The sequence below is a fragment of the Phalacrocorax carbo genome, chromosome 16 (assembly GCF_963921805.1).
Source record: "Phalacrocorax carbo chromosome 16, bPhaCar2.1, whole genome shotgun sequence".
In the NCBI taxonomy this organism is placed as follows: Eukaryota; Metazoa; Chordata; class Aves; order Suliformes; family Phalacrocoracidae; genus Phalacrocorax; species Phalacrocorax carbo.
In genome coordinates, this window is record NC_087528.1 from 2675102 (window position 1) to 2702137 (window position 27036).

At 42.6% G+C, this 27036-nt stretch overlaps 1 protein-coding gene across 3 annotated transcripts in view; it reads left to right on the plus strand.

Annotated features, from left to right (window-relative positions):
• Positions 1–27036, plus strand: part of ABCC3 (ATP binding cassette subfamily C member 3) — a 50500-nt gene that overhangs the window by 19697 nt on the left and 3767 nt on the right. For 2 of the 3 annotated variants that reach the window (XR_010375433.1, XM_064467052.1), the window contains exons 6-27: positions 337–398; positions 1591–1722; positions 5455–5673; positions 7994–8171; positions 8701–8862; positions 9988–10080; positions 11459–11662; positions 12885–13031; positions 13434–13521; positions 14547–14613; positions 16150–16276; positions 16605–16781; positions 17634–17801; positions 18545–18728; positions 19626–19731; positions 20429–20582; positions 21963–22170; positions 22715–23025; positions 23770–23969; positions 24074–24200; positions 24992–25093; positions 26112–26258. Coding sequence is in view for 2 of the 3 variants with exons in the window: in XM_064467052.1 (XP_064323122.1) it covers positions 337–398; positions 1591–1722; positions 5455–5673; positions 7994–8171; positions 8701–8862; positions 9988–10080; positions 11459–11662; positions 12885–13031; positions 13434–13521; positions 14547–14613; positions 16150–16276; positions 16605–16781; positions 17634–17801; positions 18545–18728; positions 19626–19731; positions 20429–20582; positions 21963–22170; positions 22715–23025; positions 23770–23969; positions 24074–24200; positions 24992–25093; positions 26112–26258 (3363 nt within the window). In the remaining variant the exon portion in view is untranslated. Of the gene's footprint in view, positions 1–336; positions 399–1590; positions 1723–5454; positions 5674–7993; positions 8172–8700; positions 8863–9987; positions 10081–11458; positions 11663–12884; positions 13032–13433; positions 13522–14546; positions 14614–16133; positions 16277–16604; positions 16782–17633; positions 17802–18544; positions 18729–19625; positions 19732–20428; positions 20583–21962; positions 22171–22714; positions 23026–23769; positions 23970–24073; positions 24201–24991; positions 25094–26111; positions 26259–27036 lie in introns of those variants that run through there. The other variant, XM_064467053.1, reaches the window with a different exon arrangement.

Consider the following 27036-nt stretch of genomic DNA (forward strand, 5'->3'; position numbering starts at 1 on the left):
AAATGGTCTCTATAATTGGATTTATATTTGAGCCATGCTGAGAGTTGAGTTCATTTCTTAAAATTAACATTTCAGAAACTATAGAATGACATTTCACTTTATAGAAGTGTGATTTTTAAGGCAGTATATGAAGCAGTTTTTAGAGATAGTTCTGCATGACATGGGAAATGAAAGAAATCAATTTTATGTCTCGTTAGGACGTAAGTACATACGTGTAATATACCATATAATATACCAAAACTGATCAAAAGAGACTGTTGTCTTATTAAAGTAATAGTAAATGTCTTGCTGTATTTATTTTGGTGTGTGTCCCCCCCCCCCATAACTTTACTATAGAATCCATGTCCGGAGTTAACTTCAGGCTTCCTGTCAAGATTGACATTTTGGTGGTTTACAAGGTAAGCTTCTCTTTTTCAAGCTGCTGGACAGCTGACAACCCCAAACTCTACTTGCGACGTGTGTTGTAAGAGTTAGAAATGCAGAGGTTTTTCCTCTGTAAGTCGTGGATGTTGGACGCTCTTTCATCCACAGCATTGTCAGCACTTTTGCATTTGACTTTTTAGAAGCAGCTTTCCGAGTGGTCATGCTGCCCAGGCTTCCTCACTAAAGAGCAGTGGCAACAACTGTGGTATGACTAGCAGGGCGTGTGTCCTGGCTGTACTTTCTGGGTGCTGGACTATAACCTAAACCAACATGTAAGACCGTGTTCCACAGGATTAGTTGTGGCAACCTTTCACCCATCCGAGGATGCTTTTTATTTCCTGTTGAGGTTCATGGGTGAATGCTTTTTTATAAGGACATTTTCTGGGCAAGAGGGAAAGTAAACTGGGCTACACGTACAAATGATTACCACCAACTGATACCGCTGTCAAAAGGCATGTGGATTCAAGATGCAAATATGAGATTGGCCTTACTGCTACTCCATGATAATGAAGTGGAACAGCTGTCAAAGGTCCTGTTAAGACCCAGTTTTTCCATAGTGGTTGAATGTGTTGAGATCTTCATTCTTCCATCCATGTAACTTTATTGTCCTGGCAACAACCCTGTAAAGCTCTTTTTAGTAAGAGAGTGAGATCTTTCTAAACTTGCAGAGTTCTGAATGTTCAGCTTCTGCATTGAGATTCTTGGCAACTAGGTGCTTGTATGCCTTGACAGAATTCCTCTTACAGTTGAGGAACTGTAGTTTTCAGAGAAATCTGATTCTCCTTTAACTTACATGAGCCTCACTTTTGCATTTTGTTCACCTCTGACGGTTATTCCAGATAGACTTAGTTATTTTAACCTCTAAAGCTTCACTGTTTTCATTTAACACCACAGTTTCATTCAAATGCTGCTGGTAGTTGGTTTTTGTTGTCCTTTTTTCCTGAAGTGATGTTTTCAGTAAAATACATGTAATCAAAACTACATACTGTCCTTTCCTTAACTGCAGTCATCAATATAAGGAACAAAGGGAGGTGGAGGTATAATTATTACCGTTTCTGTGGAGATGTATCTTCTTGCTTCTGTTAGCTTCATAGTCCCAGAGTCATTAGCAATGCTTTAAGTACTATTAGCCAAACTGAATTGGACTGCTTTTCTCCATATGTGCAGCATGGCAATTCTTGGGTACAAACGGCCCCTCGAAGAGAAAGATCTGTGGTCACTGAATGAAGACGATACTTCAAAAATTATTGTGCAACAACTAAGTAAAGAGTGGGACAGAGAAAAAGCAGAGTGCAAACAGTAAGTATACGAACAAGTCCGCAAACGGAGATTAATCTGATGGGCAGGTGGTGCCGTTTGCCCTGTGGAGAAGGGCTGAAGATGCGTAAGCAGAAGGGACTGAGTTGGTTGGACTGTAGAAAATGAACAGCCTTCATCACTGGGCTGGTAGACGTCTAACCCCAGAACTGCATCCCTCCTAGGCATGTTAGAGCACAACTTCTAGGCACCACAAACCAAAAGGAATTCCTTGTCATCCCCATCATGAGGTTTTTTGCCTGATGCTATTTTTAGCCTTAAGGCTCTTAGGAGTGAGCAACTCTTCACTTCTGAGCAGTAAAGATATGAAACTCAAAACGTGTGAAAGGCAGGAGGGGAAGAGATATCCCACTTTAAGAGCTGAGACCCTACTCCTGCTGCCTAGAAAGCTAGCAGCAAAATTCTCATAGTCTTTGATGGAAATGGGATGAGCCATGCAGAGAGGATATCCTTTTTATTGCATGTTCGGACCTAATCTAATCTTAAGAAATGATCTATTGTGCAACTGTGTTTCCTTCTCCCACTGGTTAGTGTCCAAAATGTCTCCAAACAAATGTGATAATAGCGTGTTTCAAATGAAAAATGTCCATAAGGAGGAGGCCTGCACTTCCATTTCCTTTCATTGTGGAGATTTCTGCTCCATGTGGAGGCTTTCCTCTGCTCTGTGCATATCCTTGCCGAATTGGAAAGACCCTGTTATGTGATTAATATTAGGAGAAAGTTGTAAGGTTCTTGGCAAGGCTAAATATGATGTGGAGAGTTCCACTTCACAGCTAAAATTTGAAAGGTTTCCAGCACTAACACCAGCAGCTTGTCCACTAGTGCTCTGTGTGTATGTGCGTTGTGGTTTTAGTTTGGGCTTTTTTTGTTTTCTTAATGTCTCTGTTTTTATGGTGTGGAATAACGTGCATTGTCTGGGTTCTGGTCTTTTCGCACAGACATAAATCTTACTCCCCCAGGCTTTTATATAGTAAGAGCACAGCCGTTGTGCAGAAGTGCCTAGGGTCCAGGAAAACTTTTGCTAGGAAACCAGAAACCGTGCCTGGAGTTTTGTCATGGGATTCATTGCATTTTGGAAATTATTCATACAAACTGGGGCCAGTTGGCAATGAATTTAACCATAAATTCTGGCATGTATTTAGCTCAGGTAGAATTTTGTGGCAACTCTATTAATGATTCTAAGGTGGGGAAAAGAGCAAAAACAAAGCAAATCACTGTACTCCAGATTGGAGTTTCACATCACTCTAAAATCTTCGTGGTTCTGCTTATTCCTCAATTATAAGTAGGTGTTTTCAATTACTTCATCTCAAATAACATTAGTGGTAGTTGCTTGGGAGCTGTTGTAAATATATATTTTAAACTCTTTTTATTAAGTCTGCTCTGAGCAAGATTTTATGACGTTGAAAATGCTGTGTCAAGTTGTACATGTGTTGAAAGTGGCGTGGAAAATATTTGCAGTGTACATAGTAGTAATTTATTTTAAAAAACTTAATCAGTTGCAACTCTGGCATAGCTAAACCTTTAAACTTATTTTATGGTAACGAATATCACACTTCTGTTGTTCCTAAACCTGCAAAACCTTTTTCACATTTTGCTCCACAGCTGTCTTGTGAATTATGGTTAAATAATTGCTAATAATTAATTTACTACTAACAAGTTACAGGAGAGATCGGCCTGTATTTAAGTTGTTATTATAGAGAATATAGCACGCAAATAGTATTTTTCCTTTGCTTTGCTCTCTTTGCATGCATGGCTGAAGTCTTTACTTGCTCACTTTGCTGATAAGTGCAGTTGCTTCTGAGAAATGTAGAGCTGTGCTGGATGGAGAAGAGAGCTGGAATCTATTTCGCCTCATTTTTAGCTACCTTCTGATTTTAGAGACTATGCTTATGAAGACAAATTGAAGATGCAGGGCCGCGTCGTCACCATTGAGAAAGCTGTGTGTTTCCCATGAGATAATCAGCATCTATTATCTGCCCTGCTATAAATAATGGAAACCAGGCACATGCTTTTTGCTTTGATAAAAACCTGGGCGTGAGCTGTCCCACACACTGCTGAAAACCTGACCTCATCTTGCTACCTGTAGTAAACAGAAGTCGTGAATTTTCTCCCTGTGGGATTTTTTGCTGTGAGCGAGCTATTGCGTTGCTGTTAGCTCACCGTAATAAAAATTTTTAATAGCACAAAGCCAGGGGCAAGTAGTCTTGTTTCTTCAAATCCTTGAATGAGTTTAACAGCCTGGTTGCCAGAAAAATAAGGCTTTGCTCATAAACTCTCCGGGTTTGATCTGGAAGGACAAAGACAAGCTGTTTGTTCTTGCTGGGGGGAAAAAAGATTGTCTGGTTTAGGTTCTACCCCTGCCCTCAAACTTTATTGTGAAGAAATTGGGATTTGCACATGCCTTTGTTTGAAGGGATGTGAACAAGTTTCTACCTGTGGGCTGTTAGCCATGGTGATCATTTTGAACACTCACAGGCTGTTGGAATTATTCAGCTCTGCAGCCAGGCAGCTCCAAAAAATGTGCACACTCTTTATGAAGAATCATAAATCCAACCTCACTTGGTAGTACTTACAAGTTATTTTTCAAATGCCTTTTTGTAAGTCTTCACTGTTTCTGGGGTCTCTTTTCCATCTGTACCCTCTTATATGGCTTATGTGCCCCAGACTAATTTCCTTCTCCCTGTTCCACCTGGACTTAACCTTCCTGGCTGACATTCAGGAAATTGTTCTCTAGGTCCCATAGCCCCGAAGAAACAACAGCAATTTGGTATTTGCTGGTATAAGAGCTGCCAGGCTGCTCTTTGAGAACAAATCATGGAGCAAATAATTTCCCACAGCACCCCCTCTTTATTGATGGACAACAGAAGTCAGGCACCTAAAACCCAGAGGTGCTTCTAGAAAACCCACTTAGAGCCCTGGAGAGCAAGACGGCCCTGTTGGGTCTGTTTTTCATCAGTCAGGCTCAAAGGGTTTTGCAGGAGAGGTCTCTTCTGTTGGCTTATTTTGCAGATGGAGAAAGAGGGGCAGAAAGTAAAGAATGGATACAGCCAAACAGGGTTTAAAAGCTTAAATTGTCATCCAAGTAAAATTAAGGCACCTAAACCCAAAGTTTCTGTCCTGGAAGAACGCTGGACAGCTGCGGCTCAGCTTTGGAGGTGCTGCGGCTTGTCCTCTTTCAGGTTTCCAGGAATGCAAAACACTATTTTGAGAGGACTGTGCCGGCTTCCTCTCTTACCTTGTGATTCAATGCCTGTCCACCCCGGACAGATAAGGCTAAAGGATTAGTACAACTACTAATTGAATAACAAATATAGTCTTGGACTGACTAGGTGAGGGTGCCTTTTGTGGTATGTAAACAGCAACTGTTAGAGGATTCATTTACAAGAAATTGGAGGTTCACGGTCAACCCTGCCCTCTGCCAAAGGAAGTCAAGCCTTCATCTCCTCCTCCTTTGGGCCACGTTCTCATCCCACCGTGGCTGATTTTCTGGCCTATGGAGTATACCTCCTAAGTACTGCAGAAAAACCAAAGAACACTCGTTACACAAGAGTGGCCTATCCCTGAGCATATCTAGATCTTGTTGAAAGTCTTCCTGTTGATCAGTGGCAAAGCAAAGAAAGGAGCAGACTTGTACGTGTTACTGCAGTGCTGTACCCATAGAGCGGTGACGTTCTCGTTGTCAGTTGTCTCTAATTGCTTGTTTCATTTCCCTAGGAAAGATGATGTGACATACGTGAAGAAATCTAACCATGTGCTGAATCATGTTGGTGACGGTCCAGAGGAAGCAGAAGTTTTGATCAGAGACAAGAAGCACAATAGACAGCCTTCCTTTCTCAAAGCTCTGTTGAGGACCTTTGGGCCATACTTCTTAATTGGCTCCTTCTTCAAGCTGATACAAGACCTGCTTTCTTTCATCAACCCTCAGTTGTTAAGGTTGGTTTACTGTGCGAGTAGTTTCTATGTGCAACCCCTATGGAGGCTTGGCTTTGGCACAGAGCATTTATTTTTGAAATGCATAGCTAGTTTCCCTCACAGTGCTGCATATGTATGTTCCCCCACCTTCCCACTGAAATGCCGTAAGACAGAAGTTCTTTATTGTGGACTAAGCTGTAAATTGGCTGAGCTTCAGTGAAATGCAAGATTCATAAATCGTCCATCGCCAATAGACAGCTTTGAATTACAAATTACCTGTTGCTCCATGCAGCAGTCCAAAGCAATTCTTCCCCATTCCTAAAGGATTATTTGTGAAATCAAAGTGAAGCGCTGCTTGCTGGATCCAGTGGTCTCTGTACATCTGATACCCACACGTGTTGGTGGTGGCCGCAGCTGCGGGGTGACTTGATATACAAATGAAGCGTGATGCTCAAGTACGTGGTGCTTTGGCCATGCCAGTGTCATCTGGGAGAGGTTTTGGAGCATTTAGATGAGTTCTTGCGTTCTCAGTTGTGCACAGCAATGAGAATGTGTGAGGCACAGTTGCAGTAAATTTCTATGTGAAAGAAAATTATGGTTCTATTAAAAAAAAAATAAGAGAGATCTTGACAAAAGTGGTATGTCCTCAAACTCTCCTTGTATGAGGAACACCTGTGCCTCCCATCTCCAGAGGGACCAGTGGCTCAGCCTGATCCATAAAGGAATTTGCATGATGCCCACTTTTTTTTTTGCTGTTAATATTATTTTTAAGGTGAGAATTTTCACCAGATAATCATTAACTAGGATAAAAGTAACAGTGGAGACACCAGCATTTATATAAAACAATTATTTTTTTATTTCCAAATCAGTGGAAAAGCACATAGTCCTGTTAATGCATGAGAGAGGAATGGGGTTGGATGGAGGCCGCAGGTGGGTGTGGGGAAGAGGAGAAGAGAGGGCCCTGCTCCTATATGAGTGTCTCTTAAAATAATGCAGTGTGGAGCTGCGTTCTGAGATCATGTTGTTCTGTGGGTCGTTTGTGACATACCCAGAAACATGCTAAAAGAGGGTCCGACCCAGTATGGTGACATCCAATAGCTTGTAGTCCATCTTCTTCCAGAGTCCTTAGTGAAGAGGAGGCATCTGGCTTCTTTCTGAGAGCACATTAAGTATAATCTATTCTGGGAATTTCTCAAATTTGCATAAATTCCTGGATATGTTGTCAGTGATATCTCAAAGTGTATGATGGGGAATTTCTTCTCAAGTCTAAAATCCTGCAGTTTAGAAAAATGCACTGCTAGTGGTAAGAGAAAATGAAGAAGCCATGGCTGTCTGGCAGGCTGCACATAAGACAGTTTTCTGTTACTTAAAAGGCTGCTGAATGCCATGCTGGGACTACGAGGGAGAGGTTTTCCTGAAGCTGTCCACTTACAGCGTGAATGACTGGTGCAGTGCAGATGGAAGATCTCTCTGGACTGGAAGAAAAAAATGTAGCAACCTCATGCTTCTAACGCAAGGCTTTGGGGCCTGATTTGTAGTTTCCAGGTGCACTTTCCCCCTGCTGGTTATTTGAACCACAGAGTCAGATCTCTGTTCCTCCTGTATTTTGACAATTCAGTGCTCTGGTCAGTAGGCTGATATCACAGCTGTGATTTTTGAGAACACTGGACATTGCCATGGGTTGTTCTGCTTGTTTGCTACATGGCAGCGTGCAGCTCTCACAGGGAGAGCAGCTGTGTGTAGTAAGCAATGGCTTGTTAATAAAAGATGATATAGCCAGTTTAATGGTAGTACCTTTTTACCAAAAAGGTAGGAGTGAAAATCTCTTTATGCATCCATCCAGGAGGATGTGTTTTAATCTAACTTTTTTTTTGTGGGAAAACACCCCAGGCAGAAGCACTCGGGCTGCCTAAAAAGGATTTGGGTAAGAAGCTGGTTTCGCCTGCTTTACTACACTGTCCTACTGTGTCCTATCATTCACCTCTTGCCCTGGGGGGCTGCCGAAAAGAGCTCAGACAGTGAGCCATGTGTTTAAACTCTGGATCTCGGGGGAGACCTGGAGTTTCTCGTCATATTTCATTTTCTACAGGCTCATTTGCAAATGGGCTCTCTCACTGGCAAAGCCTAAGGTTTTGCTGTTGTATCCTTGCAATGTTGTTTGACCGAAACCGTAACTCAGCTTGCATCCTGGAGAGCTGTTTACCATCTGTGGTTAGAGAGAGGATGTGGCAGCATGCCATAGTTGAGAGAAGCTGTGTTATGTCCCATTAAACTTGCTGCATGTTTTTTATTTTTCTTTTTTTTTTTTCTCCTTTTCCTTCCCCAATCTTCTGAAAAACAGCGTATTAATCGGCTTCATTAAGAACAAAGATGCCCCGGCCTGGTGGGGATTTTTGATTGCCGCTTTGATGTTTGTCTGTGCTGTGCTGCAGACACTCATACTTCATCAGCATTTCCAGTACTGCTTTGTTACTGGGATGAGGCTGAGAACTGGGATCACTGGAGTCATATACCGAAAGGTAAGGCTGGAAGCATTTCATGGGCTGGAACACCAGTGTATAGCCAAGCAAGTGGCCTCAGTTCTCAAACGCTCAGGGAGGAGCGGGCATATTGGAGAAGAATAGCCTCCTGGAAAATAAAAGATTGGTTTTTTGGTGAGTTTTTAGGAGTACCTCTGTCATACTCTACAGCATTTTCTAGTGATCAGCAACTTAATGGGGGTGTACTGGTAGGTCACCAGACATATCACAGGCAAATATTGGTTCATTTTAAATCTCCGGAAAAGGGACCCAGGAGAATAGCATGTTTGTGCTGAGTTGATTAGATGCAGCTAGGTTTTCTTCAGAATGCTGCGTACCGCTTGAGACAGAGGTGCTCACAGGCAAACCATTTCATGAAGTCTTGTTCTTTGGAGATCAGGAGTTGATGTAGGTGTGAATTATTTTATTCTTATTGGAGAAGCACATTGCTGCTAATTGAGAATTTCTTCTCTGCGTTTCTCCATATGTATCAAGATGGTGAATCTGCTGAATCTCTCTAATTTCTCAGTCCTTAGTCATCACAAACTCGGCGAAGCGCTCGTCTACTGTCGGAGAAATCGTCAACTTGATGTCAGTGGATGCCCAGCGTTTCATGGACCTGATGACTTTCCTGAACATGTTGTGGTCTGCACCACTCCAGATATTTCTAGCTTTGTATTTCCTCTGGCAGGTACAGACATTGTCACATTTTTTTTCAGAATTGATCTAGAAGATGTGCAAGCTGCTTATTTTCTTTGTTAATTTGACCCACCACCACTTTTTTAGAAACTCATTGTTCTGCCTTGCAGTAAAATAGCTTGTACTAGTGTACATGGTCAATTAGTCTCTTAATTATTTTGTTCAGCTGGTAGGCCAGGTAAGGCGTTTGAAGCAAAAGATAGCCTTTATGTCTCCTCTGTCCCCAGCATGCTTTGATAGGATCAGTCTCGGACTCATCACAGTGTTCCCAGTAGTTGATACAAATGAGAGGAAATGGTTTAAAAACCAAACCAAACAAAAAAAAACCCGGACGCAGAAAATGTAAGCCATGTGTAAAGATAGTATCAGATCATATCACGCCATATAAAGAAGCTTTGTGCAAGTCAACATGAAACAAATCTCACCTGGAATAACTGTATTTTTTCCTTCGCTACAGCAGAGTTGTTTCTGGTTTATTCCAGGTTCAGTTTGAGCACTGGCTTTCATCCGTAAAACGTTTCTATGCAATCAATCTGTTTTACTGCATAAAACAGTAGCACCAACAGAACCATATTGATTTAGAGTTGAAAAGCCATTAAGTTGCAGCAGCTTTATGAGTTACTGCTCTGCTGGCAAGCTGAACTCTGGTAGTTAGCAGTTTGCGTGCTTTGACTCACGCTGGGGGTACTCGGTTAATTCAGTAATTACAGTTCCCTAGGTCAGAGAGGAGTCGATGGAAAAAGGCCTTCTGTGTGGCCTGTTTGTTCCCTTCCTACATTTGCTCAATAGCTCTGTATTTGTGTTAGTTCAAACTTACTTTCCCCTCCCGCTGGGAACCACTTACAGGTAAATCACAAAGCTCTCTGCTCTCACCAATACTAGCATAACAATAATAATCATCATAATCATAATAATAATTCAGGTTGGATGCTCTCATATTTTTCTGTCTCCTCCTCAAAGCTGTTCTGCAGAATCAGAACACGTCACTGCGAGGGGTTCAACTGGTCTATGTAAAACGTTCATTTCTGTTTCTATAACCTATTGTTGTTTTGATGCTCACGTAGGGAACAGGAGCACTTGGGTACAACAACTACTTACCTTTTTTCTTTCACACAAGACTTTAGGGCCTTCTGTGCTGGCAGGAGTTGCCGTGATGGTTTTACTTATCCCATTCAACTCTGCAATAGCAATGAAAACCAGAGCGTTCCAGGTAAGGTACCGGCAGAGAAGGTGACATTATCATAGCTGTGCTGTGAGAAACGAAGGCATCAGCGGTTGTCTTGGCCAATAAAGAGCTGCCATTTGCACCAATTTACTCATGAGTAAGATTGTACTGATATATTTCATAACTGTATCCTCTCAGATAGGTTTCCTGTAGTGAATTGAATGCTATTTAAGGGAAAGGTGTGGCTTCAAGTCAGTGGCTCTTCCTACTGCTGCAGCAGCTTCTGGAATTAGCAAGAAGTTTCTTTGTCTCCATATCCCTTCACCTGGTGGCTTCTTTAGGAGTGTCTAAGAGAAAGGGCAAATAAATGCTGTTTCTTAAGCTGTGAATGACTGTTTTCAGAGATGGAAACTGAAACCTGGCAGCTTGGGTTTTTTGCTAATAGCCAGTGTTGGCTTTCACTGCTACTGAGCTGGGCTAAATCTGAATTATCATCTAAGGTAAAAGGATCCTTTATTCCATTCTTTGTAGTCTTAGACGTCTCTAGTCAAGGAAGGCTGACAAAAACCCAATATAATAGTGCCCTCTGGCTTTGTGCTAGAAAAAGCTAATAAGTGGCTTGTGCTGTGCAACCTGTCAGTGACTGTTTGGAAGATTTAAAAAAAAAAAAATCAGCTGTTGATGTAAAAAAGGTAGGAGTTGGAAAACGAATATAAATAATGACATTTAAGCACAGCCGTAGTAACAGAGTGGTGTTATTACGTGCCCTAAAGAGGCATCCAGACTTCCCATGGAATCTCTTGGATGCTGACATGTTAGTATTAACATTCTTTTTATCCCTTGCCCATTATAAGATGCTCAGAGCTGCATCACTTGGAGGGGGTGTGTGAATGCAGTCTCTCATTTTGTCTATACAGCTAAGCAGGGATTTTTTTTTTTAAAGTAACTGAATGAAGCACTGTATTCTAATGTATAGCCAAAAAAAAACAAACAAACAAACCACAAAACAAACAAAAAAAACCACGAACAAACCCTAGAGGCAACAATTTTCAAGGGATGCCCTAAGAAATACAGCAATGCCTATCAGGAAAAAAAATCAGAAGAAATCAAGGGAAGAAGCAGGGTAGTGTTTGTGAAGTGCCTGAATCTTCCCTTAAGGTGGTTTTGAAAATGTAACCCCTAACAGTGAGGATGAGGTGAAAGCTTTTAGACTCTGCTTTTCAGCCATTTTCTTTGATTTCTGGTTTCTTTGGAGGAATAGACTTGCACAGTAAGCTCACTGATAACACTCTGGCTTACTTTAATTACCTTTCGCGTCCTCTTTAGAAATAGCCCAAGGACCACGACAGCTGTGAGATGTGTCGAAAGCTCTCTTCTAGTCATTCCTGTGACACTCTGTCTCCTGTGTTTACTAATAACCTAGGTGGAACAAATGCGACATAAAGACTCCCGCATTAAATTAATGAATGAGATTCTGGGTGGCATAAAGGTGCTGAAGCTGTATGCTTGGGAACCATCGTTTTCAGAAAAAGTGTTGGAGATACGAAAGAATGAGCTGCGAGTTTTGAAAAAATCTGCCTATCTCAATTCTTTGTCCACCTTTGCATGGATCAGCGCACCATTCCTGGTAAATTGAATTTGCATGACTTCCTAAGCTCTACAAATACATCCTTGAAGCGTGAGGCTTTCTGCTTGCTAAATGTATGTAGGAATACAATGTAAATACTTTCTTTTTTTTTTTTAGTGTATTCACATGCTTTGAAGCAAGGTTCCCCGTCTCTAGAGCCTTTTTGTTAATCGGTATTAAAGTATTTCTTGATAAATCCTGCCAGTGGAAGCTGGGAATAGCTGTTGGAAATTCTCCCACGACCACTTCAAAGCACTTCCCATAACAAATTGAAACTAGAATTTGAAACCTCAGAGATATTTGTGAATAGCAAAAAAAAATTTAATTGAGTCAGTCAGGACAACGTCTGTCTTGAGCTCTCATTTCTGCCTTCGTGTTACAGTGCTCTGCCTGTTTTAGTGGGAGAGGGAGTTGATAAATTATTCTACAACCTAAAAAAAGATTGATTTAATGTAAAAAATAAAGCCCAGATGATACCTTGCCAATTCTGAAATACATTTTCATCAATTTTCTTTTTCCCTCTATTTTCAACTTCATTGCACCGTGATCTCCTTTGCAGAAAGGGTTTTGGTGAATAAAAACATTCAGATAAGTGCTTTGTCAAAAATAGGCCTAGCCAACTGTTCTTGAGATCAAAGGCCCAAACCTGCAGAAATATTCTTAACGGCCTCAAGATCCAGCCTTTTTCATGTTTCCCTAAATTTAATGCACTTCCTTACATACGCATTCCCGTTCCCACTCCCCATTAGTTTACTGCACAGGATAGTCCCTCCACAGTGGCTGGTCCCTGTCATACAGCGAACCAGCAAATAACTTGGATTTTGCTCCCTTTCCTACTAATCAGTAAGTCTTGTTTACTTAGCCCGCAGTTTACAATGGGAAAATTTGGTTGGGTAGAGTTGGAAATGCAGCCAAACCACAGCCAGATAACCGCTTCTCTTTTATTTACCCAAGTTCTGTAGTTCACCTCCTGAACCTCCTAGTTCAACTAAATGTAGCCATTAGTCATCTGAAAGTTATTTTATTCTGTGTGCCCTTTTTTGTATCAACTTGTTCATATGACTTGTCATTTGTAAAGCATGTTGAAAAGGTCACAACTAGAGAATTTGCCCAGTTTTGTTGTTGCTACTTTTATTTCAAAGATGCCTATCAGGCTTGACTGATTTTCAAAATGTCAAAATATTACATATGTCTCACAGTAAACTCACTTTCTGGCTTTCAGGTAGCATTGACGACATTTGCTGTGTATGTCTCTGTGGATGAGAAGAATATCCTGGATGCAGAAAAGGCTTTTGTCTCCCTCTCCTTGTTTAACATCTTAAAGTTTCCCCTCAATATGCTTCCACAAGTCATTAGCAACGTTGCGCAAGTAAGGAGGCTCTGGTGCATCAGTCGTTTTGGGCCACTTGAACAAAAGAAACCCCAGATGCCCCTGGTTTCTGGAATGTGGAGATCCCTTGCATCTCCCTGTTCTTTATCTTTCTAATATCCTTTATCTCCTGCTGCCCTGTATTGGAAAGCCTGACATCTTCTGAGTAAGCTTGTCTGTGTGAATTTTGCTTCACTCAGATGAACTCAGCTTGGTCTGAGAAATTTCACAGTTAAAAGCCTGAATTTCAGCATAAGACCGATTGCAGGGAAAGAATGAGTCACTGTTCAGGAAGCTCATGGGGTGAAAGCTTAAGCCATTCTGCATGCTTTCTTCTTCTGCAAAAAGAGCATTAAGTTCCCATTAAAAAAATGATAAAATAATGCCACGCTCTTTTCTTAGACAAGCGTTTCCCTAAAGAGAATTCAGCAGTTCCTGAGTCATGATGAGCTTGATCCAAATTGCGTGGAAACACAAGTGATCGCACCAGGTAAAGACATCAGTATTTTTCAAACTGTGCTAATACAACAAACATCTTGTATTTGTTTTGGACTGGTTGAGTTAGGGAAAAAAAAAAAAACCAAAAAGAAAATAATAATCTCGGTTTAAAAAAAAACCCACTGCTGCTTTGTAAAGTATGTGTTCGTTGTTCAGGCTATGTGGAAATTACAAAAGGTTCTGGCTATATTTTTGAGCTTCGAGCTGAGTGATTGGGCCTGAGTTTGCACCTGCAATGTATCGGACACTAACAGCATTGAATAATGAAGTGCATCCACTGACTAGGGACAGCAAGACCTGCTCAAACCTTTTGCACTGCACAAATGCTCGGGAAGATGATAAACAGTTTTGATTTTTTTCCTGTTGGAAACAGTATCCCAAAACGAATGAGCAAACCGGGCGGTCTCAAAAAAACCCATGGGTTTTCTCATGTAATGCACTTTGGTGATATGGTGGTTTGAAACCCCTCTCGTGTGTGATGCTGTAGACAGAGGGGGAGCAGGGACGGCCGTGAGGCTGTCATGCGATTACTGTTATACACCACCCCACCAGGAGGTAAAGAAAACCTGTGGATCTGTAACTTGTTAGTGTGGCAAGCGAAAAGCTGCACAGAGGCAAATTTAATCTGATAGGTCAAAGTCAACAGCGTGCAGTGGTCTCCTACTGACTTGAAAGTGGTTTCTTAAGTTAAGTTGTGCTAACAGTTGCCCAGGGATTCTGAGCAGCGAATGCTGGGACCAGCCACACCGAGGCAGGGTGAAGCAGGACAGCTTTTCAGCTCCATAGGTCTGTAAGCTCACAGTCTATAGCTTAAGCTGCCTTCAGTTATTTTCATTCTGAACAAGCCTGTCTTGTGACCCAGTCATGAGACTGTGCTTCCCATGCCAGTAGAAAAGGGAACTACAGTGTACATGAAACACCCATAAATAAAGATTCCTCTGTCTACCGGTCTCTCAGCCGTACTACTCTGTGTAATACGTTTTCTGCCTTCTCTATTGTTGTGTTTCCGTCATACAGGCCATGCCATCAGTGTAGCAAACGCGACGTTCAGCTGGGGAAAGGAGCTTAAGCCGTCTTTGAAAGAGTAAGATTTCTTCATGCAATTGCAATACATCTACCTGCTTCCTGGTTTCTGGTTCCTGGGAGGTCTGAAAGATGTCTACTAGTATCTGCAGGCTTCCTTCTGGAAAGGGTTGTTTCCACACATCCCATACGTGCATCTCTTCTGCCTTTAAAACATCGAGCTAATCCTCACGGTATTTACAGAACAGTGCTGTAAGGCTTTAACTCCACAGCGATGAGCATAAAATAGTTATCTATTAAAGGACAGGCTCTTTTTTAACTGAAGCGTTGGACAAACCATATTGACTTGAAGGATTATGAGGACAGGTGACATGTCTGGGTTTGGACTTGAGTGTGCGAACAGTGCTCTTTTAAGAGTCTCGTGCCAGACTCATCCCTCTGGCTGTACATGGGCCATTTCCAGACTATGGGGATGTATGTTTTGCTCATTTGCCTATTTGAATGAATACAAACAAGATTTGCTTGGAAGCATATACTTCCTTACGTTATGCTTTATTGCTAGATCAAAATTGCAGAAATCTGATAAGTATTCTTAGAATTCTCAGTCTAAGGAGCTTGTGCTGCTGTGCTGAGTGTATTTTGTTAACAAGTTATACATGAATCTCCTGCAAGCAAGAGGCTTAGAGTTCAAAGGAGCCAGTTTGGATCAGGCAATCAAATCTGCAGCCAGGCTGACTTCAGTGTTGTGGCGTTTATTTCAGAAAGAACCATGCGTCTCCAGCTCAAGTTGCTAGCTACCTGGGCCTAAAAAGTACCTGGTGCTTCCTAAAGTAGCAGGAAGGCAAAACTCAGCCAGGGGGAAAAAAATAATGAAAAAAAATTGTAGTGCTTTTGAGTTTTCCTGCTTTGAACATTGTGTGTTTTTTGGTGTGTTTGTGGTGTTTTTTTTAACACACACCCACCAAACAGAAAACCCCCTGCAGTGTGCAAGACCTCGACTACCTGCTTGGTAAGAATTAGAGCCCTAGTTCTGCATCGTGATCAGTTCACCTTCAAAACCAGGACTTAAAGTAGTACCTTTAAAAACAGTAGGGAAAACGGTGAAGAATTTTAACTGGGAAAGTTTTGTTTTACTGTGTCGTTGTGAACCCTATTTACAGTACTGTAATATGCTACTAAAGTGACTTAAACATTTTTAGATGGGATGTATTCACTTGCTACTTTCCTACAATTGCTCTTGGTTTTGAAATCAAAACCCAGAAGACTTCTGCTTGTAAAGACTTCCACTTGCAAAGAGCTTATTAACCCTGTTTGACTTGCTGATGGACTGATGTAACACAGCAAAGGTTGTAAGGAGGCTTGCTACCAATCCTACTGATTTAACAACCAACAAGATAGGTTAATGCTGGGTTTCCATTTACTCCTACAGTTCTGGTTACGGTTGATTATACATAGAAAGGGAGAAGACTAGTGACCAAGCCATGCTTACTCTATCCAGTCAGGCTGATTTGTCACTGTATTTCAGCCCTGGTTTAAAGACCCATAATGTCTTTAGTAAACTAATGTTTAATTAATTTCCAGCCTGTTTCCTCCACAGTATAAATCTGTTGGTCCCCAGTGGTGCTTTGGTTGCCATTGTTGGCCATGTTGGCTGTGGGAAGTCTTCTCTGGTGTCTGCTCTCCTGGGTGAAATGGAAAAGCTGGAAGGAGAAGTGGCTGTGAAGGTTGGTATTGTTTACGATGTCATTTAACGATGGTATGAAAATGTGCTGCTTCTGCCTGCCATTGCTTATAACATACATCAGGCTGGTGAGGGAATTCTGTTTGCTCCTGTGCCAGCTTGTCTGTGTGTTACCTGTTCGGTTGTGTTTTATATGAAATGACTTTCCTGATTCTATCAGCAGTACATCAGCAGTTAGCACGCAGGTATGTATAATGTGAACGTGTATCAAACAGGAGCTATATCTACATGCTGCAGATCTTAATCAGAGTTTTAAGCGTGAATTGTTGCTTGTTACAAGTCAGAGGTTTCGTTTCTCCCTCCTTGTTTAGGGTTCTGTTGCATATGTGCCTCAACAAGCCTGGATCCAGAATGCCACGCTGAAAGATAACATTTTGTTTGGGCAAGCTCCTAACGAACAAAAATACCAAAATGTCCTGGAGGCCTGTGCTTTAAAAACTGACCTGGAAGTGCTGCCAGGAGGAGATCAGACTGAGATAGGAGAGAAGGTAATTTCTTTTTTTTCAAGTCAAACCTGCTTGGTGATTCCTGTTCTAACTAAAGAGAGAATGCTGTAAAGTCAGCCCTTGATTTGGTTTGATCTTTACGATGGCATCCCTGCTACAATCAATGCTGAAAGGTGTGGGGCAGCCTTGTGAAAGGCAGTTGGACTTAAACTTGTTCCTAACTTTAAGCGTGTGTTTGTACTGTGAGGCGTAATTGCATGTCTAGTCCTGGCAGATCAGAGCGTCCTCCATTTGCTCTCCAATTGTAAAGGTGCCTGTCTACAATACTTAAAGTCCTTCCTTTTCCCATAGGGATAAAAAGGGAGGGAACCTATGGTGTGCATCAAGTGAAAAAGGGATATGATCATCCCTTAACACCTCATTTTAATGAGAAACTTTTACATCTGTGATTATCAACATAGACTTTTTTTCATAAGCCACCAAATTTGAGCTGGATATCATGAAGTGGGGTGGAGATGTGGATTTGTATGTAAGATGAGACATGTGGAAAGGTGTTCCAGGTGCTGCAGCCCTGCTTTTGAATGTTTGCATTTTACATCTCGGTTGATGGTCTTCCTTTTTATAGTTTTGCATTTTAAGAGCTCCCTTTAGGAGCTTATTAAGCAAGAGGCTTATTCTGTCTCCAGATTGCTGGGTGAGTGGAAGTTTGGCAGTGAACAAACAGATTTAGAGGCGTTCTGTTCCTGTCTCTGGCTCGGAGTGAGTTATTCTCTTCAGCATCTCATGTTTCAATTTAGCATCCGTGTGTTTGGCTGGGTGAGAGCCTTGAAAAGTCATAGCTGTTGTTGGAACCGAGTTGTGTGATACGTTTTGTTCTCTCCTCTTTCCCTTCAGGGCATCAACCTCTCAGGTGGCCAGAGGCAGCGAGTGAGCCTCGCTCGTGCGGTGTACAGCAACTCTGACATTTACCTATTAGATGATCCTCTTTCTGCTGTGGACTCGCATGTTGCGAAGCACATCTTTGACAAAGTTATTGGTCCAGATGGGGTACTTAAAGGAAAAGTAAGCTGGCATTTACATCCTCTTCAAAATGCACACAAACTCAGCTTTCCCGTTAACCATCAGTGTTTCTATTTCACCACCAAGGCTTGAGTGCTGAATCATTCCTGAATTTCTGTGTTTAAGTGGCAATGTGGACACCTTTTCCCCACAGCACAGACTCTGCAGTGAGCTGTTATTTAGGCATGGCCAGAAGTGATGTCATCTAGTCAGAACATGTAGAGGCAGAAACCTGGTCTGTCTTTTAAAATCCTTACTATGAGATCTCCAAAAACACGACATTTGCAGAAACTTGTGAAGGTTGTCAGCTCAGTGTTGCTTGTCGTTACTCGGAGGCAGTGTGGTGCGGAAGTTGGAACAGCTTACTGATCTTACAGGGGTCTCTGGCAGTATGTGACCCACCTGCAATCTCTTTTCTTTCCCTTCTACTCCATGATCTTCTCAGGCTATCTCAGAGCTCAGAAGGGAAGGGCTGCAGAGAAAATCAGCCTATGGGAAAGAGGGAATGATGATTCAGTTGATTTACTTCCTTCTGTGGTTATATCAGCATGCGGTAGGAAGCATAGTAAGGTCATGTAGGTATTTCCAAGCTAACAAAGGCAGTGTATTTCCCCTGGTATTTCACCTTGACGTGGTAATTCACTCCTTGTCCCAAATATGCGGTAGCATTTGGCTTGCTGAGTAACCCTAGTCCCCACAGGGACAACTGAGAGATGTGTGTTTTTTCTCGTTTTTCCCCTACCCAGACCCGGATCCTGGTGACCCACGGCATCAGCTTCCTGCCTCAGGTAGACCATATTGTTGTCCTGGTAGATGGCAAAATCTCTGAAATGGGATCTTACCAAGACCTTCTGAAACAAAACAAGGCCTTTGCAGAATTCCTGAGAAATTATGCACTTGATGAAGACATCGAAGAGGATGAACCAACAAGTACAGTGTCGTTTTTTCTTAAAACATGTCTCTTTTTTTTCTGTATAAAGCGTTCCCTGCTTCTTTGTGACAACCTGGCATTTGCCTTTCTGCACTACTATGAAAATTATTGGCTATGGCCAGGTCTGTATTGTTGGAAAATATTTTCACAAATTTCTTTCAAAATTTTATGTGGTCTGTCCTAGAAAAAAAGCAATTCTTGTGTTAGAAATGATCTTAAAGTTGGGAATTTATTATACAATTAGCACGATCAAGCTCAGCAGGAAAATGGAGTAGCCAAGAACAAACGGGGCTTGCTCTCAAAGGGGCTACCCAGAGTCTGGTATTTTTTTCTGTTTTGTTGGTTTTTGCATATAGCAAAGTTCAAATGATGTTTTAATCTTGGGTTACGTTTCAGCTTGGTTTGATTCTGATAAAATGATACGAGATTAAAGCGTTTCGGTAAATGCTTCCTCTGTGTGACAGAGTTCCGATGCCCTTTGATTGCAGCACTGCTTCTCTCCAGTCAGGCAGAAAGGAACATGCGTGACATCTTCCAACAGCAGAGGCTTGCAGTAGTTCCTGACACGACTCCTGCATCCCAAGATCATGCCTAGAGCGTGCCCTAGAAGTGAATTTAGCTAGAACCAACTGTAGCACTATTGCTTAACGTTTCTGATGCACTAAAGGAATGTGATGTAAATGCATTTGGCAGCCAACCTGCCTCACAAGATCTTTGCAGTTTAGTTAGGAGAAGCGATGCACAGAAGGGATGGAAGCAAAACTGTGGGGGAGTTTATGCACTATGATTTTTCTGCTGTGGTGTTGTTTTTCATGACTCTTACTTTGTATAGCTGCCTTTTTCTGTCCTTTTTGCTTTATTCAGCAGAAATTCTGAGGTGTGATCTTGTCTTGCAGTGGTGGAGGAGGAAGAAGTCCTGCTAGCTGAAGACACCCTCAGCATCCACACTGATCTGGCAGATAATGAACCGGTGACAAATGAGGTCCGCAAACAGTTTCTGAGGTAAACATGAGGTTCATATGTTTATAGTCTGTATAGTCTGGGTTGAAACACATCTGAAAGATGTTAGTCACATACTGCTTCTCAGTCTGGGCTTTAGTTTCCTTAGTTTCCCTTTATAAATGAATTGGTTTAGTGTCCTTTTGAAAATAAATGGGAAATAACATAAAAATGAAGATCAAACATCTATTCCTGCAATCCTCTTCTTAATCTGAACTGAGCCAATTTCTTAAAGCAACTCCCCGGTTCTCAGGTAGCACCACTGTATTTACCCACACAACACTAAACCGCTGCCATTTGCATGATAAACCCTTTGCATTGTGCCTTTCCATTGGGAATCTTGGAAATCTTTAAAAGTTTTCATAACCGTACCTGTAGATGCTGTCCAGCTACTGTTGGTGTGGAAACAGAGCAGCTCAGGGGTTAGCTTTGAAATGTCTTTCTAGCAATGAAGCCCCTAAAGGCCTTTACCAAAGAGCCCCGGCCCTGCCACAGCCTTCGTTAGGAGCCGTATTTCTGCCGTCACTGAACATCCCTGAACGTTCAGAGGGGTGGTACAAGCACCCCTAGCTGTGGGTGAGGCTGGCATGGGAGCTCAGCAGAAGGGCTGGGACTAAGTCCAGTCTGCTGCATCCCGGTCTTGCCTTGGCACTGCTAGAATCTGCCCTTTTTCTCCTAATGACTCTCTTGTTTTGACTAGGCAACTTAGTGTAATATCTTCTGAGGGAGGAGAATGTCCCAACAAAATGTCAACGAGAAGAAGAGTCTGTGAAAAGAAGCCAGCAGAACCTCCTCTGCCAAGAAAAAATCCTAACGAGAAACTTATTCAGGATGAAACCACTGAAACGGGAACGGTGTGGTTTGATTCCCCACTCCCCTTTTCTACTTTTTTTTTCCTGTTTGAAAAAAAAATTTTTATTTTTACATTTGATCCAGTTACGTTAAATGTGGTGTACAAATTATGACTGCAGGTTGTAAGCATTATCTGGTGACCACTGATGGTTCAAATTTGGGATTTTGGCAGAGCTTTCTTTACCTGGCAAGAGCTATGTACTTAGGGAAAGAAGAAAATAAATCCCTTCCAGCTTCTGCCACAGTCACCTGATACCACATAGCACTGCGCACCGACAGCCCTGTCTTTGCACTGCCAAGCTTCCAGCGCTGTTGGTCATCAAACTGCTTGGCTGCTGCTGAGTCCAGCTGCAGCACTGGCTCTCTGATGAACCGCAGCGGTGGGTTATTCAAGGCAGCTGGCCGCTCTGTGCCCGTGGGCCTGTTCCAGGGGATACCCACCCCCTCGCCTTTGAGAGCATTTTATTCCTGTAGGTACAAAAGGGCCCGTACACTCCTCGAGCAGGGCCAGAGTGGGAAATGGGAGCAGGGAAAAACAGAAGAGAAGGAAAAAAAGGGAAGATGGGAATATAAAAGTATGAGAAAGGAGCAGGGAGGTTTTGTGAAAGAAAGCCCCTTCCCTCCACTTCAGAGAAGGCTCAGTGTGTCCTGTTTAGTCTGTACGTGGTCCCATGGCACAGACATGTAATTAACTGTTTCTGTGGATTATTTTAGCTTCCAAAGTCCCTAATCAACAACACTTGTTCTTTTAATTATTCCCTCTTACGCTTTTTTTAGAAACTGAGTTTTGTCCTGAGCCTCTGTCTCTTTTTGCTTTGCTGCCTTTTTGCACTCCCTTAGAGACAGCATCGTTACTTTTAGCCACAAGCACCATCTATTATGTTCCTGTTGGGGTGCACTAGCATTTGGTACCTCATCTGAGCTGCTGAATGGAGGCATATTCAGCACTTTTCCTTAAATAGGCCATTTAAAGTAGTCCTGAGCTAGATATGCCTGCCAAGTTCCTTCTTTTGCCTGAAAAACCTGTCTCCTGTTCTTGTTACCCATCCTTTGCTGCCATTTGATCGGCCTCTTTTTTTTTCTTTTTGCTTTTTCCTTCTGGCATAGTCTTAAAAACTAAAACCCCACAAAACTAATAAAATACAGTTCCTCAAAACGAAGGAAGAGAGTATTTCAGAGAAGTTTCTGACTTATTTTGAAAGCCATTGCCCTGATGTGGAGCTCAGGCAGATGGACGGTTTCTCTGTGGTATGTTAGAGTTTGGGCAGTTTTGATTTTAGCAGTTCCTTTGAAGAATTTTTTCCTCTTCTGTCTAAACTCCTCCATTGTGCGAGTTGTACAAACCAGCTTTGGTGCGTGATTGTTTGGGTTTTTTTTTGCAGGTAAAGCTAACGGTGTTCTGGCAATACGTGAAGGCTGTCAGCCCTGTCATTTCTTTAGTGATATGTTTCTTATATTGCTGTCAAAACGCTGCTGCCATTGGGGCCAACGTGTGGCTCAGTGACTGGACCAACGAGCCGGTGATAAACGGGACTCAGCACAACACGGCCATGCGAATCGGAGTCTACGCTGCCTTGGGCCTCTTGCAAGGTGAAACCAGATAAAAATCCCGATGTCCCGATGTTTAGTAGAGGACTTAAGTGGGAAAGCCACGGCACCCATTGCTGATTGCCCCAAATTACCCCCCAAATCCTAGCCTAAGCAAGGCAAGTAACATAACCTGGAGCTACAAAGTCTGAGCTCCACCCAACGCTTTTAATTTTGTTGTGAAGCCCCTGGAAGGGGCTGAACAGGTGACATGGAAGCTTGAGAGAGGTAAGGTGGAGAGAAAACATGAAAACGTAGGTGCAGAAGAGGCTGAGTTGTAGCATTAGGACTTTATGAAGGCTTGCGGAAAGCAGAGGGAAGATGGTTGTGCGTCCGTTGTATGTGGACGGCATGGTGAAATCCTGCAGGACACGTTCCTGTGCCTTATGCAGCAGCGAGCGCGATGCCATAGCGCGAAGGTGCATGGTAAGAGAAGGGTGGACAGGGAATACAGCAAAGGAAAACAAGCTTCTAGCACAACAGAAACTGCTGAGAGTCAGAGCTGTGAATCAGGAACTGGTTAACATGTCTCCTCTTCACCCGTTAGGCCTCATAGTACTCATCTGCTCCTTTACCCTGGCCATGGGAGGCATTAACGCAGCCCGGACACTCCACGCTGCTCTGCTGGAAAACAAATTTCACACCCCGCAGTCCTTCTACGACACCACCCCAACCGGCCGAATCATCAACCGCTTTTCGAAGGACATCTATGTGATCGATGAAGTAATCCCACCCACCATCTTGATGTTCCTCGGGACATTCTTCACCTCTTTATCGACGATGATTGTAATTATAGCGAGTACTCCGCTCTTTGCTGTGGTTATAGTTCCACTTGCAATTCTGTACTTCTTTGTTCAGGTAACTGGAAAAATATCTGACTACCATTGCAATGACTCTTATTCCGTTGTTCATGTTTCTTCTTAGTTAAAACAAAAGCAATTTGGGGGAGAACTGAAATATCTGCAGTAACTACATGTTTATGTAAACAAAACATTATTTACTTCTCTCAGATAAAGCAATTTCCTGTGAGATCTGGTCAGGAAGTCAATAGGCATAAGCTTTTTTTTTTTTGCCTTTAAGTAATACAAATAAGCCTACTGCTAGAGACAGAGCTGCAGTGCACTTCAACGTATTAAAGTGTGCATATATTTGACATACTGACAAGTTTTTAAGGCAGTGAGGAGTTAAAATGTTAAATAGAAAGCATCAACTTTATTGACTTCTGAGTCAAAATGAAGCTTATTTTATAGACCATAAATAGAGACCTGATAAGGGATGTGCACATTCATGTCTCATTTTCTTGGAATATGAGGCTCCTACAAATGGATTAATTCTGTTAGGCTATATTAACTAAATTTAAAGGGACGTAGATAAATTCAACTTAGTCTATAGAAACCGCAGTTACCCAATACTCTCGTGGAATGAAGCAAAGATAACTTTCTTGAAATTATTCTTAATTATAGAGAATATTTTGGAGGGTTGAAGTGCATCAGTGTCAATCTCCCTTTAAATCCTCAACCTAAAAAATTATTCACTGTTAATTAAAAGAGAAAGTGTTTAATGTACCCTTCAATTTTCTCCAAACAAAAAAAAAAATGGCAGCGATTCTACGTGGCCACCTCCCGCCAGCTGAAGCGCCTGGAGTCTGTGAGCAGATCTCCCATCTACTCACACTTCTCAGAAACCGTGTCAGGGGCCAGTGTCATCAGAGCCTACAGGAGAGTGAAGTCCTTCGTAGACATCAGTGATCTGAAGGTCGACGAAAATCAGAAGAGTTACTATCCTGGCATAGTCTCAAACAGGTAAAAAGGCACATGACTTCTTGCTTCCCCTTCGATAATCCTGTGCTTGCGTAACTGCTCCAAGCAACCGTTCACCGCTCTGCTGACGTCTGCCTTTTTGCCAGGTGGCTGGGTGTTCGAGTTGAGTTTGTGGGAAACTGTATTGTCCTTTTTGCTGCCCTTTTTGCTGTGATTGGTAAAAACAGCCTGAACGCTGGCTTGGTAGGACTTTCAGTATCTTATGCGTTACAGGTATGTATTACAGCTTTCTGTTCTTTGATAGGTTTGCGTTTTTGTAGGTGGTATGGGTATATTAGCGATAATTTAAATGCTTGTTAAAGCTGAAGTTAATAAAGAGATAATAAAAATGAGTTGTGGGGAATCTGGAAACGATAGGTATTTACACCAACTGCCAACAGACCATCAGCAAGCTCTTGTGCAGTAGGGCTTCGGGGCACTCTGGGAGCATCGAGGCTGTGCTGCGCCCCGGTATCCCCAGCGGTGGCGTGCAGGAAGCTCGGGAAGTGGCAGGTGCACCCACCAAGAACAGGTCATTTGAGCAGCGTGGGCTTAACGTGTCCCATGTTGTGCCTGCCCTGTACTACACTGGTGTGTCTGGGTAATGACAGGCAGATCAGTAGGATTCATAAATCTGAACAAAGATAAACTGTACTCACCCAAGCTGTGGACAGTTTAGCAGATTTAATGGTCTCACTCTTGCCAGAAGCTTTTTAGATACCATGAGCGTGCAGGATTGCTGTTAGCTGTTCTCCAGTGAGACCCCTGACTAGGGGAATGACTTCCAACCATCTCTTTTGAGGGCCATTTATTAAATCACCATGGGAGGCATATGCTTCTTCACCTGAGCACCTGATTATCTGTAGACTTCTTGTCCCAGTAACTCCTAATGCCAAGGCAACAGTGATTATTCCATTTGCGATATTAATGTGAATCCAGGTCTTAACAGCAGTGTCTGGTTTTGCTGTTGTTGTTAAATCTGTTTTTCCTCTGTGGGTGATATTTTGTTCTTTGTCTCCTCCAAGGTGACCTTGTCTCTGAATTGGATGGTTCGAATGACTTCGGAACTTGAAACTAACATTGTGGCTGTTGAAAGAATAAAAGAGTATTCAGAAACTGAAACAGAGGTCAGTGTCAAGCATTCTCACCAACAAGTGTGGCAAAAACTTTAATGCGCACATCTACATGATCAGTCTTTAGACCCTTGAGAGACGGTTCCTGCTCTGAGTGTGTTATCATTTAACCTGAACAAATGTCACACTCTCAACTGTAATTTATGCTATCAGAGCTCCAAATCATTACCGCCGTCATGCAGCCTGTGCTTAGCATCTCATTTTCTGCTACTGTGAGTGGCTATAGCACAACAGAGATCAGTTTCAGCATCAGAATATCGCTCCCACTGGGGTTGAAGTGTTTGATGCATAGTCCTACCTGCATGGATGGTGCTGTGATCCTGCTAGTGAGCACAGCTGCAGGACCGTTATCAGGCTATGCACGTGTTTTCAATGGTGTTTCTATTTAATCTTCTTAATCAGTCCTCGTCTCCCATAAGAGAAGAACATCTCTAGGAACACTGTACTGCCAAATCCAGGCCACTCATCCAATCACCTACCTTTGCTGCCAGAGACTTTTAAAGGTGGCAGATGGAGCTATGCTGGGAAGTCTGCTCTGTGGGCACGTTGGGTTTCGTTAGCCCTGTGTACCTGATGGGAGACTAAGGAAAAGGAAATGGAGGCTCTGAGGAAAGCTGCAGTGTGTGGTTCTGGAGATCAAGTATTTAATCTGGAAGCTAAAAGGAAGCTAGACAAGATGCATGATACATGTTATAAGCCAGAGCTTGAGCTGGCATGAAACAGGCAGTGTTCTAGTAAAGTTAATGGATATAAATTTGCATTTTTTCCATTGAGGATTTGGCCCTATGCGATGAGACTTTTTTTTCCCCTGTAAACTTCACAACAAAGACCAAAATGGGTGGATACTTAGGAACCCATGGTTTTGCCCAATTATTATAAATTTATTTGATAACAGAGATTTGATTTATCAGATGTATTTCTAGTAACCCACAAATGTTAATGTTTGTATCTGAGTGTGAATTATTTTTTTCTTAAACGTATATGAGGCATTTCTGACTCCTGTTTTCCTTAGGCTCCCTGGATCATTGAGGGCAAGAGTCCCCCAGAAGACTGGCCATCCAAGGGCGAGCTGGAGTTTGTGAATTATTCAGTGAGGTACAGGAAGGGCCTGGATCTAGTGCTGAAGGGTCTAAACCTCCGAGTGCACGGTGGAGAAAAGGTGAGTTACCAGCTCTGTGTCATTGCTAGAACTGTGCTCTGGGCCTCCAGTGACAACCATGGCGTAGAGGACAGGGTCTACAAGCACACTTGCCCCCCTGGTGGAGACCTACTCCAGCTGGCACTGCAGGAGCCCGCAGTGACAACCACGCTGTCGGTGTGCCCGCATCCCCCAGGCTGGAAGCAGTAGGACCACTTGCATGGGACTTTATGGACTTTCCAAGTTAAGCTGGCAACAGGCTGCCGGAAAGACCGTGTAGGAGGCACCAGCGCAAGTGAGAAGAATTCAGTGAGAAGAACGCTTTTCTGAAGCAGTGCAGACGGAAGAAGGAATTCCAGCTTTTTCTGCTCTCTGGCTTTCCCTGTGAAATTTTTGGCACGGAAGGAAATGACATTCATTACTTCCTTCATCAGGAAATTGTCTTTGTTCTGGGAGATTCATTTCTTCATGCTTCAGTAGAAAGTTCTGGGTTTTGTGTGCTGGTGACAGACCAATTAGCATGGGAAAGTCCTCCACATAACAAGCTGTTATTAAAAGAGAATTGTCCTTATTCTAAGCAGACAGGATGACAGCCACCTTCTGGAATGGGGATACACGTGCTTACCGGAAGGTCTGAATTGCCATCTGGAAAGCCTTTATTTCTAGTCCTTGAGTGACTGGACTCCTAGCACGGGTACTCCAGCTAATCACCCAAAGTTAGGTAGGATGGCTCCAGGCCTAGGCATGCGTTTATATGCAGAATCTTTCAAATTACAGGAATGGCAATAGATGCGTTACA